The 13276-nt window shown below is 41.0% G+C and overlaps 1 protein-coding gene across 3 annotated transcripts in view; it reads left to right on the plus strand.

Annotated features, from left to right (window-relative positions):
• Nucleotides 1-13276, plus strand: part of Adcy8 (adenylate cyclase 8) — a 178358-nt gene that overhangs the window by 78774 nt on the left and 86308 nt on the right. For all 3 annotated transcript variants that reach the window (XM_048358470.1, XM_048358471.1, XM_048358472.1), the window contains exons 5-6: nucleotides 1020-1147; nucleotides 10902-11060. In XM_048358470.1, coding sequence (XP_048214427.1) covers nucleotides 1020-1147; nucleotides 10902-11060 — 287 coding nt within the window. The remainder of the gene's footprint in view (nucleotides 1-1019; nucleotides 1148-10901; nucleotides 11061-13276) is intronic.

Below are 13276 nucleotides of genomic sequence, written 5' to 3' on the forward strand. Positions count from 1 at the left end.
ACAATAAAATTGTATTTTAAAAAAAGGAAATGGAAGGTCTTGACTTGCCTGACCAACCAGATTTTCATCATCTTGAAAAACCGTAATGTCCTAAAGGCCTGAGAAGGCCGTGCCTGCTACCAAGTCCAGTTCAATACTTCTGTGCTACTCGGGGGTAAGGGGTGGGGGGATGGGCAAAGTCCCACGATCTGACCCCAACCCGGAGGCACCAGAATGTGCTCAAATTCACTTTTCCCTGCCTGATATTTATTTTATTGGAAGGATGATTTTATGCATTTGTTATTAAAATTAGAAAATCAACCCAGCCCTCTTCAGCATGCACTTTAAGGGTAACAACTGGGATGTCTCTGCGAGGGACATCCTTTCTATTAACAACTCCCCTTCCTAAGCCCTAGGCTCTGTTTTCCTGAGAAAGTCTAGTCATATTTCACTATGACTCCATTTAGAAAGTTATCTTCTAAGTCATTCAGTCCCAACCATTCATCCAAAGAATTGGTTTGGTCAGCATTCCCTCACTATGACATGTATGTCTGAGACAGTTATCTTACAAAGATACAAGGGTTGCTTGTGCTCACAGTTTGGAGGTTTCAGGCTGTGATGGATCGGTGTCATTGCTTTTGGCACAGCAGCACAGTGTGGCAAGGGAAACATAGTGAAGCAAACTGCCAAACTCTGCGTGGCTGGGAAGCAGAGAATGAGAGGAAATGATGGGAGTCCCAAGCTCCTCCACGGCACATCCCCCCAACGACCGGAAGAATTCCAACTAGGCCCTGCCTCTTAAAGTTTCTAGCACCACACCAAAGCACCAATCTGGGGACCAACCTTTCATGGCTAGACGTTTGGGGACTATTTCAGGCACACACTACAGACATATTAGAAGTGCATTTTAAAGGTGAACGTGTCTGACCCCTTGACCCTGGTTGGTACAGACTCCATGACCCTGCTTGTATCTTTCCCTAGGCCTTCTGAAGATCTGGTCTTCCTGCTGACACAGTCCTTTCCCTCTCTGTTCATTCCAGGAGCACCATTGCCTTCGCATTAAAATCCTGGGGGACTGCTACTACTGTGTGTCTGGACTCCCAGAGCCCCGCCAAGACCATGCCCATTGCTGCGTGGAAATGGGCCTCAGCATGATCAAAACCATCAGGTAATCTGTGGTCTCCTCCTCCGTATTGCCAGGGCCTTCAACGTGCGTGGTGAGAAAGGCACGTAGCCTCACCTGTCCCGCACAGCCATTTGTGGAGTCTTGTGAGAGGCCAAGTCCTTGGACTTCATTTCACACAATCGGCATGCCTATTGATTCCCTCAAGTAAGGTAGTGACCCACCACATTCCTTGCTTTCCAATTACATTTCACGTTCAATCATCTGGGCAACAAATTTTAATTATAGTTGTCCTTGTGGAGATACAATAAGGAACAAGATGATCATAGTCATGGCCTTCAGTGAGGTTGACAGAACAGGAGAGGTCGAAATGAACCTCTTAATATATAATACAGCAATCTCAGTGATAAATGAAATAGAGGTGCTTTGGTGGTAGCACCAAACAGCTAACTCCATAGCTTCCAGAATAGAGATGTCTAATTTGTTTCCTGAAACATGAGCCGACTTTAGCATGATCCTGGAGGTACTATGGAGAGCTTTCGGGAGAGAGGATGGACATATGCAGAGATCAAGATTGCTATGGTGGCATTTAGTGAGGCCTAGAGTGCTAAGAAGGGTGACAGACGAATGCAAAGGCAGAAAAGCCTTCATCTGGACATTCAGTAGGTGGTTGGATAAGTAGGTATGTAGATAGATAGAGAGATAGATAGATAGAGAGATAGACAGATAGATGATGGATGATAGATAGATAGATAGATAGATAGATAATCTGTGCTCACTTGACTGACAACTAAAATGATCAGATTTGATGTGTCTGAGTCACAGCCTAGTATTTTGCAAACTCCTTTCAAAAGGCAAGTAGCCTACAAGACTTGAAAAACACTGCCTTCAGAGAGACAGAGAGCTCTTCAGGTGGGATCAGAGCAGACCAGGCAAAAATCATTGGAAAGAGATGTGTGGTTAACCTGAAGCTCCACAGCATGAAACTTTCTGAACAGTCCCACTTGGGTGAGAGTAAAAGATTTCCATAGCTAGCTCTATTTTCCCAAAGGAAATGGGCTTGAGAAAATAATATGTCAGATTCTTCCAAAATAGGGCATAAAAATCCCTTGAGAAAATGTCCTTTTTTCTTTTCTTTTCTTTTCTTTTTTTTGGGGGGGGGGGAAGGATGATTTAATGAGCATCTGAAAGAGTGTATGACCTCTAAGTATAAGTTGTGTAACAGAGGTATCATTAAACAGACCTTTCAAGTAGAATGCTATTGGCAAAGTAGGGGACTCTGGACTCACTTGAGTATGCATCAGCTGGTGAAACACTAAAGAAGCAACAAGAGTCCACAAGGGCAGACTTGTGTGCAGAGAAGGAGCTGGGTGGTAAGAAAAACTTATCCTGGGTTCGTACCTTGTCTGGACATGATATGTTTTTTATTCTTTTTTTTTTTTTTTTTTTTTTTTTCTTTTTGGCCAGTCCTGGGCCTTGGACTCAGGGCCTGAGCACTGTCCCTGGCTTCTTTTTGCTCAAGGCTAGCACTCTACCACTTGAGCCACAGCGCCACTTCTGGCCTTTTCTATATATGTGGTGCTGGGGAATCGAACCCAGGACTTCATGTATACGAGGCAAGCACTTTTGCCACTGGGCCATATTCCCAGCCCCCATATTTTTTATTCTTTAAAAAAAAAAAGAATTTGAGGATCAGCAAACAAAACTCTTGAAACCTCTTCTCACTTTTAATGGCATATCTAATACAATTCTATGAATGATCTGGCCAGGTTTCCTAGCCCTGCGTTAGGCCACTGCCTTAGCCCTAAGCTAACCCAGTGTAGGGGATGGAAGTCGGCCCAGGAAATTTGGCCAAAGATTTCTTCCTGAATCCGAGACTGTATGACAACTACGAAATTACCATTACTGTAATGAAAAGAAAATGAAGCTAGCAATCTTCTAAGCCTTTTCAATACCTTTCTACCAACAGAAATCATGTGCTCATCATTACAGCATCCTACTTTTGATGAGCAACATGTTGACATTTCTCACATCTTAAGATTATTATATAATTGTCACTTGCTTTTAATCCCATCTGTCTTGGTGAAAAGTAAAAAAAAAAAAAAAAAAGAGAGAGATTTTTTGAATAGCAGTTCCATAGTTCTCAGGCCCCATTTAAGGAATTTCTAAAATTTGTCCAGAAAGCCAAGAAGAGGTCTCAAATGGTGATCAAGTAAATTGAGTATTTATGGTGCATGATGGGAGCTCAGCTCCCGCCCCCTTCACCTAACCAAGGAGACAAAGACTACACATGTTTCCTCTGCTGTTTCCCTCTACTCTGAGGCAGAAGCAGCAGAAACTGTGCCAAGCTCTGTAAATATAGCAACAAACACATTTTACAGGGATCTATGCCCATGTATTATGGCCTTATGAAAACCATCTGGGCTTACTACATAGAAAGTGAAAAAACGGGACCATACATTTATGTTGCCTCTGTCTATGATGAAAATTCTGCTAGTTTTAACCATATAAACATCAACTTTAAACAGCAAAACTTTCTACAATTTCCATAGGAGTTCTTTTATCTTGACCTTAAGCAGAAACTATAATGCACTGATAATATTGCTTAAAGAAATGGATCATCTGTTATCAAAATGCTTTAGGATACTCACAACATTCTTATTTCTCTTATTGTTGAGGTAAGGTCTTTCTGGAGACTTGGAGCTGAATAATGAGATATGAAGTTTGCTATTAAAGGACATCCTCTTTTGTCTGTTTATTAAGTACTGAATTTAATTCCTTAGAATAAGGCAATTTGGTCACCCATATCTTAACTGCAAGAGTCGGAGTCTATCAATACCCAAAGAACCCCTCGATTATAATGTAGGCCACCTGAGATCCAGCATTAATTCTTCTGGATTATAAGAAAGCCTAGCACAGAAGAATGAACCAGAGCTCTGGAAGTAAGCAAGCTGTAGCTCCAACTGGCTCTAACTTGTAAAACCTTCATACTTGCTGATAAGTATTGCAGTCTGAGGAATGACTGTGGGTAATATTTTCAGGTTCTAGTATGTAGAAGAGAATACAACTAACATAGTTTAACCAAAAAGTCCATAATCTTAACCAATGGTCACACACAAACAGTTCTTTATTAACTTCAAATGTGGAAACTAAAACAGAATGAAGCTCAAATGACTATCAGGAATTGGGACATATATAAAGATAGAGGCATTGGGGTAGAAGAGCTATGGTTAGATTTGACTAGTACACATGATCACTACATGCAGATATAGAAAAATAATACTGATGACACTGATTTCTAAAATTAACTCATGTTAGTTCTTTAATAAGCAAAGGATCCACATAGATATTTTTCAACATAAGACACACAAATAATGAACAAGTATATGGAAAAACTGCTCATCACTAATCATCAAGAAATACAAATTAAAGTCATAATGAAATGTCCTCTCACACCTATCAGATCAGCTTATTATCAAAAGGTCAGAAAGACAAGTTCTGGGGAGGGTGTGAGGAAAAAGGAATTCTTGCATAGTGGGATTCATACATACTGGGACTGTGAATGAGCAGATAATACAGAAAACAATATGCAGAAGTTCCTCAGAAAATGTGAATATAACTAACATGACTCACCAACCTCAACGGAGAGATAGATAGATAGATAGATAGATAGATAGATAGATACCCAAATTAAATGATATCTGAACTCGCTCATGTTTACTGTAGCATTATTAATAATCACTAAAAGTCCGTTATTGGATGAATGTGATAAAAACATAAAAATTCACATAAATGTAATACACACACACACATTTTCACAGTGTGCAAGAACTTCCTTTTGTGCTGGGAATATGGCCTAGTGGCAAGAGTGCTCGTCTCGTGTACATGAAGCCCTGGGTTCGATTCCCCAGCACCACATATATAGAAAACGGCCAGAAGTGACGCTGTGGCTCAAGTGGCAGAGTGCTAGCCTTGAGCAAAAAAGAAGCCAAGGACAGTGCTCAGGCCCTGAGTCCAAGGGCCAGGACTGGCCAAAAAAAAAAAAAGAAGAAGAAGAAAGAAAAAAAGAACTTCCTTTTGTTCACATTCTCACCAGCGCTAGTTATCTTTGTGACCTTTTGATAATAAGCCATTTCGACAGGTGTGAGATGGCATTTAAGTATATAGACAGACAATCCAGCCTTCAAAACGAAGGGAATACTGCTATTTACAACAACATGCAGACACATGCGGAACATCATATTAGTTCAAATAAGCCAAGAAGAAAAAAAAAAAACAATCCCACGTGATGTCGCGGGATCTGAGAAGGATGGTACTGTAGAAAGAGCACGAGAGGCAAGGGCATTAACCCTACAGTCTAAACAAACTACAAGTAAAAGGATGGGCTGTGTGGAGCACTTGCTCAGCTAGCATGAGGCCTTGAGTCCCATCTGTTCTCTCACAAAGAAAGTTAACGTGTATGGTATGTGTGTGTGTGCATGCATGAGTGTGTCCCCAGATGTATGTCTAGGAGAAGTATGTGTGTGCATGTGTGTGTGAGAGTGTGTGTTTCAAGTGATGAAGTAGCCCTTGGTGATTACTCCATCTCCATTTCCAGCAGAGGTTAGTGTAAGAGATTCTAGAAGTGACTCCGTAGGCATCGGGAAGTCACTATTGCTTGAAGCAGGAGAGAGAGAGACATCCAGTACGGACCAGGGGACGTGGAATGAGAAGACGCAGATGCTGAGAGGAAGGAAATGCTGGAGGGTGTTTTCGTGCCGGCTTAGAGGAGGGAAGGATTGCAACTGTGAAGTAAGGAGAAAGAAGGGGAGTAAGCACTTCAAAGCTGAGACCCTGAAAGTCATACAAGAGGCAATATGTGATACAGAAATTTTTGTTAAATCAAATATTTATCATAGCATTAAGCTTATTTTTTTTCTACTGGCAATACTCTAAGAATTTTGGTCAGAACTCCAGTTTATTGAAGACATAACCTATTGCTGGATGTGATCATGGCGGTTTTTGAGTTATTTAAGAGTGACTGTTTGGGGAAACATGCGGCAGAAATGGGGACCCCTTGGCCTACTGCCGTTTCCTGCCTCTGCCTTTAAAGGGCACATTGGAGGTGCAGGCGGCTGACTTAACTCTGAGCCTCCTTGTCCTCTTCTGTAATATAAGAAGAACAAGATTCCTCCCTGAGACTGCTCCTTTAAAAACCTCCAATAAGTGACACACGTTACCCCCATAGAAATATTGTAACAGACTCTTGCAAGTAGGGCTGAGTTTGAATATTAGAAAATTGGACTCAATCCGTAACTTAATTACACTTCAGAAGCCTATTTTTTTAATCGTGTCATCCTTCCTATGCTACAAAAATAATGGTTGTAACAAGTTTATTGAAAGCTTTACATGCATTCGCTCCTTCAATGACCATAAGAATTCTGGGAGTTAGGCAGGCAGGCAACTATTGGAGCATGGAGCATGGCTACAGTGTGAAGTTCCATAGTCCAGACTCTCTGATCAGAATGACATTGACCTCAGATAACCAGAGCAGCCGACAGATGAAAGCACTGGAAATGAGCTCGGTGTTTCCAAGGAGGAGATGGGGCGGTAGAAACGTGTCTAATTACCCTAACTACATGGCAAGTATCACTTGTCAGTGGCCACGTGAGCTTCCAGTCTGGAACACTGTGACCCCAAAGCCATTGGTCATACTCAATATGCTATCTCTCCCATTTCCCCCACTGATATGGCCTAGTGGCAAGAGTGCTTACCTTGTATACATGAAGCCCTGGGTTCAATTCCCCAGTACCACATATACAGAAAACAGCCAGAAGTGACGCTGTGGCTCAAGTGGCAGAGTGCTAGCTAGCCTTGAGCAAAAAGAAGCCAAGGACAGTACTCAGGCCCTGAGTCCAAGCCCCAGGACTGGCAAAAAATAAAAATAAAAATCCCCCACTGACTGGAATCTTCCATCCGTTCCCAAAGGAGACCCTAACTATAGGAGAGGGAAAAGCCAGTGATCACCTGAAAACAAGTGTAAGCCCTCATCCCAAAGTCTCACAGTGCATCCGTTCCCTGTTAATACTTGATTTTAGCATCATGATATTAACTAGATGAATGCAGAAAAGACACTACAACTTTATTTCTATTGAGGCATTTAGTAACATTTCCTGAATATTGGCTCTTAAAATTAATTTAATTAAAATCAGCTTAGATAATAGTTCCTATTACAGCAATGAGAAAGTGGCTCTTCTTAACACACCCTGGATCTATTTTGGGAAGTCATGATAGCTAAGTACTTGCCAGCATCGATGCTGGACTCTGTTATATGCAATATCTTTATTAATGACCTATTCAAGATGTTCTTGATGAATCTTAATGAAAGCTGTAGAGCCAAGTCTTTTCGGTGCAATTGCTAAAAAGTCACAGGAATGACACCAGAATGCCAAGTAGGAACTGGCTTGCTCCCCAGCGGTTAATTAGAGCAAAAGTCCTAATCCTGTAGCAAGATTGCCTTGCCAAGCAGAGTAGCAGAGAAAAGACTTTAAAGCAGGCTTTATTTCACTTTTTCTCATTTGAGGCAAGAATGCCCATGCCTTCCTTTCTTCTTACTCCCTCTTCTTCTTCTCTGTCTCTCCCCCATTTTTGTCTCTACCTTTCTCCACCATTCCTCTCTCTCCCCCTCCCACCTATCTTCTCCCTCTCCTCCAGGATCAACACAGTATTCGCAAGTCTGTACTCCTGTTAGAGATAAGTAATAGGTAATAGGTAATGAAGCTAATATTAATGAAATGCGCACTGTGGCAGGCGTTATTCTGAATAGTCTCCTTGGCTTATTTCAGCTAGTACTAGAACCTTGTGAGGAAATGGGTTTTCCCACTTTTCAGGTGCAATTCAAGCTCTGATAGGATAAGACATACGTATGACCAAAGATACACAGCTTGTAAGTGACAGGACAAGGCCCTGAGCCAGGCCCACTGGACTCCATGAATGGCCAAAGCTGTGAGAACAGTTAATAAACTCTTTTAACAGCCAAATAGAAACAAAAAAAAAGAATAGTCACTGGAAATCAACAAGCCTGTTAATATTCAATGGCATGAGAAAATGCTTATAAATTTAAAGAAGAACATATGGGTAATGCACACATATACTCAGGAAAAGCTCTGATTTTTTTAAAATCTGTTTTTACTAAAAGAGGATTTTCTGCTCTGTGATGAAAACTAGATGTTTTAAATTCTCTTCTATATTGTCCATTTTTCATGAAAAATCATGGGTAACATGTATCTAGAAAAAGAACGTGCTATTTGAAAGAGAAAAAAAAGATTTGACAAGGAAGGTGAGCAGGAGGCTATTTGTGTTAGAATTTGCCAGAGGAAAGGAACAAAGGCTCTGTGTGTGTGTGTGTGTGTGTGTGTGTGTGTGTGTGTGTGTACACACATATATAAACATGCAGTCATAATGACAGTGTTTTGGTCAACAAGGAATGTCTTACGAAACAGTCCTAGTTCCATGAAATTACATTGCCTTGTGGTATTGCCTAGTATTATCCTGCCTAGTGTAGATGAGGTAAGGTTATATATAGCATCTTCCCTGCTGTATGTCACATTAAGGCCCTCATAAAATGACGAAATTACCTAATAGTGCGTTACTCAGAAGGTACCTCTGCTGCTCACTAGGTGACATGTGCCTATAAACACTTAAAGAGTTGTTTCATGTAATTGTGGAGACTTGTAAGGTTAACTATAGAGTTAACCAGGAGGCTGGAGATTCAGGTAGGAGTTGTTGCTACAGCTTGAGTCTGAGGCAGTCAGAATACCACCCTTCATCGAGAAAGTCTGTTTTCTTCTCATAGATGAGATTTTTCAAGTGACTAGATAAAGCCCACCCACATGGAGGGTAATCTGTTTAACTCAAAGTCTATTGATTCAAATATTCATTTCTCCTAAAAGACAGAGATGGAGCCAGCCAGGTAGGTAGACAAGAGAGAGAGACAGAGGAAGGAAGGAGGGAAGGAAGAAAGGAGGGAGGGAGGGAGGGAGAAGAGACAAACCAGACTTAGACAAATACTGCATGTTTTCTCTCAAATGCAGAATGTATACCTTTAACAAATGATAACGTGAATATAAAAGCAGGACTATTTAATAGGAGTGAGCAGCAGTGAGAAGAGAGTTATTGAGATGAGCAAGATTGAAATACATTATATGTATTTTAAAAACAAAATAATGGAACCCATTAAAATTATTTTTTAAAAACAAGGAGGGAGGAAAATAAAGAGTAATAGAGGGGACAACTATGACCAAAATAAATTGTACACATGTGTGAATATATCACAATGAAACACTTCATACAACTAAAATCTAAAATACAGGATGGATGGACGTGGGGTGGGGGGCAGATCTTGGGCAGGACCTGATTTGCATCCTTGGTTGCTATGGCACCAGCCAGTTAATCTAAGTGCTTTACAAGTCTGGTTGGTAAATCTTCGCTTTTTTGACATCTGTCAGCCATTCTTACAAACTCCTTATACATTTTTTTTATATTTTTAACAATGGGCTCACTTCACAAAGCACTTCACTTGGGAGATATTTTAAAGCAGCCTGGAAGATGTACAGCTTTGATAAATGACATAACGTAACTTAGGTTTGACAACCAAATTCCTGTCAACATCGAAACATTTCCAAACTTCTATTTTCAACAGGTTCTTTTCCACAGCATCAATTTCTTTTGAAAATTGGTTACCTTCTCCCATGTTACCTTACACCATCATCTTGAGTTTGGAGAAACAAACTAAGCAGGCTGGGATTTTTCTATTCAAATATTAGCTAGAGGGATAGCAAATATTAATAGGAGTCTATTATACAGAAATAAGAATTTTTTTTGAATCTTTGGAGGGTTTCTTTTGTGAGAGAAAAAAAAAGATAACTAGCCTTTTTTCTTTTAACTGTCAACCCCCTTTTGAAGTAAAATAGCCATTGTATTTTCCATGATGGTGGAAAGTTTACTAGCTTCTCTATTTCAAAGTATTAGAGTCTGCCACTTGAATCCCTACATAAATGCTATATATCAACCACGAACTAAAATGATTGGGCCTAGCCTGAAAAAAAAAAAGTGACTCTTCTTTTGTGCATAATTTTCCCTCCCTAAGGCAGTCTGACTTGGACCCCTGTGAGACTGCTGGGATTGAATTTCTGGAAATCTCCTCCAAGGTGAAGAACTGAATGTTGTGAATGAAAGTCCCGTGTCATCTCCCTCCAGCCCCATAGAAAGCCTGGCTCGGGTGGGAGCCTTGCATGTGAATGGACACTGCTCTGAGGACCAGGAGGTCAGGGAAGAGCTTTACACCGGAAGTGACAGGGACAGCCCACGGTGTGCAGAACGAGCCTTTGCTCCCCAGCCCCCCACTGGGCCACAAGAAGGCTGGCTGAGATGCAGGTGCCAGACTGAGACATGGCCCCTGATGACACATGAGGTTGAACAAGAGTGTCCACAGAGGAGCTAGCAAGAAGAAAAGAAAGTAGAGAATCAGTCATCTACCCCAGGTTTCTTCACTAGGGAGGATTTGGGTCCCATTCCCTGAGACAGGGAGGGATTGGGTAACACGTTGGAAGAAAAGCTAGTAAGAACACTTTGAAAGTACAGATAGGAAACTAAAGGTGTCTTGAGGAGAAGGAGCAACCAAAAAGGCTTCAGGAAGGGGGGATCTTAGAAAGCACAGGTGACAAATTTATGGAACTGACGAGCCTGGGACTGCCCCCCAGGGTCCAAGCACTCTCATTCCGCCCCTACAAATGTCTGTCTTGATTCACCTATGCAACAGGTTTGTGCGGTCAAGGACGAAGCATGACGTGGACATGCGCATCGGAATCCACTCGGGGTCAGTGCTCTGCGGCGTGCTGGGCCTGCGGAAGTGGCAGTTCGATGTCTGGTCTTGGGATGTGGACATTGCGAACAAGCTGGAATCTGGAGGAATCCCTGGGTAAGACAAAGCAAAGCCTCTTGTCTTGCTTGTGATTTGCTGTGGTAGCAGATTTCATGGGGGCAGAATCCAGAGCTATAAATCAAGGAGGCAATTATTTAGGAGGAGATCAGACACTGACATTGGCCCTTAAACATCTAATGAATTGCCCCAGAGACAGCAGGGATGATGGGACAGCTCTGGGCTGTTTAGGTTTCGGCCCTGCCAAGCAATGCTCCTTACACTTAGCTACCCAGAAGAATAACAATGTTTCAAGAATGCTGATGTCCAGACTCTGCAGTGGTTCAGCTAAACCCTGACCTGTGTGGACTCTATTTTAGGTTCTTAAACCAGTTTTAGTAGAAAGCTAAGGTTAAGACCTACTGTTCATCTATGTAAATATGACCATGGCTCAATAGAAACCTAAGGTTAAATAAGACCTATTGTACATCTATGTAAATATGACCTTAACTCGGGCCTTAACTCATCCACACTCCTACTTTGGCAGAAACATTTATTTAATATGCAACCCACAAAGAGGCTAGGGGCTTGCATAGCACAAAGATTAGAACTAATGAGATCTCAAAATATGTGTCGGCTAGTGAGTTGTACTGACTTGTTGCAACCTGAGGCAGAAAGATGATAGGAAGGAAAGGAAGGGAGGGAGGGAGGGAGAGAGGGAGGGAGGGAAGGAGGAAGGGAGGGAGGGAGGGAGGGGGAGAGGGAGGGAGGGAAAGAGAGAAAGGAGAAATGAATTGTGCATGTATGCATACATATACACCTGCATACATACTCTTGAGCTTTTTGTTAAGTGAGATTATGCGTAAGACTTCTTTGTCCTGTGCTCATTAGATAGTAATTTCAATTTTAGCTATAGAAGTTACCCTATGATTCAGTGACAGGGCTTAATCATTAAGCTGTTTTAGTGTCCAACCAACGTGGCTATTGAATTCTGACAAGCTTTAGGCTATGTACATTCTCATTACTCCTGGACCAGTTCCATCATCTGAAAAGGGGCAAAAAAAAAGATAGGAAAAGAAAAGCATATCACTTAGGGCTATGGAAAAATGGAAATTATATGCAAGTATCCATAGAGCCAAGCAGACAGTTATATTTTGGCTGCAAAATAACATTTAGGCAAAGGAAGCATTACACAGTTGTGAGCTCTTATTTACTGCCATGGCTGTCATTATTATATCCTGGCATTTAAAAGCAATCAGAAAATGTCAGGCTTACCTGAGATTCAATATACTAGAATATTTGCTGAGAACTGATTCATTTCCTGAGAGGGAAATGCAATCACCACGCTCTCAGCTTTGCAAATGCCTTGACCCAAAGCTCAAGTTAGTAGCAGAGATGAAGAAGAAACATCTCAAGCACAGTTTCTATCAAAACATTTCAGTGTCTATTGATTAAAACTTCAGCAGAAGAATCAGTAATGAGTGAAGGTGAAGATGTCTTTCAGTACTGAAAACATGATATCGATTTAGCATACGCAATTACTGGTCCCGGAATATGTTATTATTCTACCACTAACAGAATAATGAAATATAGAAACCAGATTCCAAACAGGTTGGATATTCAACTTCGCTAGTTTTAAAGAAACTCACCCATCCAGTTATATAATGGTTCTAGGAAGATATTTTTGCCTAGGCAAAAAAGGCAACCTTCCATTACTTAAATGTGATCTTGAGCCAAAAAGGCAGACTAGGAAAGACCTCCACGCCCTGGAAGGTCAAATGATTTGTGGCTCTCCCAGGCCAATGTGATAGAATTCCCATGTATTATTAGCAAAATACATTACGGGAGTATTGTGTACTTTTTTTCTTTAGCACATTTATCAAGAGAGCTCTTTCACACATTCATTTTTAATGCCTTGTAATTAAACTCAGGTGATCAGGAAGAGAGAGATAATATGCTCTAAATGGACAGAAATTTATTGTTTGTAGTTTTTCTTCCTGGTTGCAATGAACTGTTTTCCCTGTAAGCAAGAATTGGGCAGAATGAATTAGAAGAGTTAAGAGGGAAGGTAGGAATAAAACTAAAGATAAAGTGCACTAATGCCAGTCTTCAAATTAGAGGAAGGTAAAGAATTTCATTGGGCCATTTTTTTCTATACATTACTTCCAGAATCACAAAATCCAAGAAAGAATTAAGTATCTATCTTATTCATGTATCCACTTGAAGGAAAACAAAATTGGCTTGGGGGAACCTTTGAGTTAAATGACAGAATCAGA

Source organism: Perognathus longimembris, chromosome 12 (genome assembly GCF_023159225.1).
Source record: "Perognathus longimembris pacificus isolate PPM17 chromosome 12, ASM2315922v1, whole genome shotgun sequence".
Classification (NCBI taxonomy): Eukaryota; Metazoa; Chordata; class Mammalia; order Rodentia; family Heteromyidae; genus Perognathus; species Perognathus longimembris.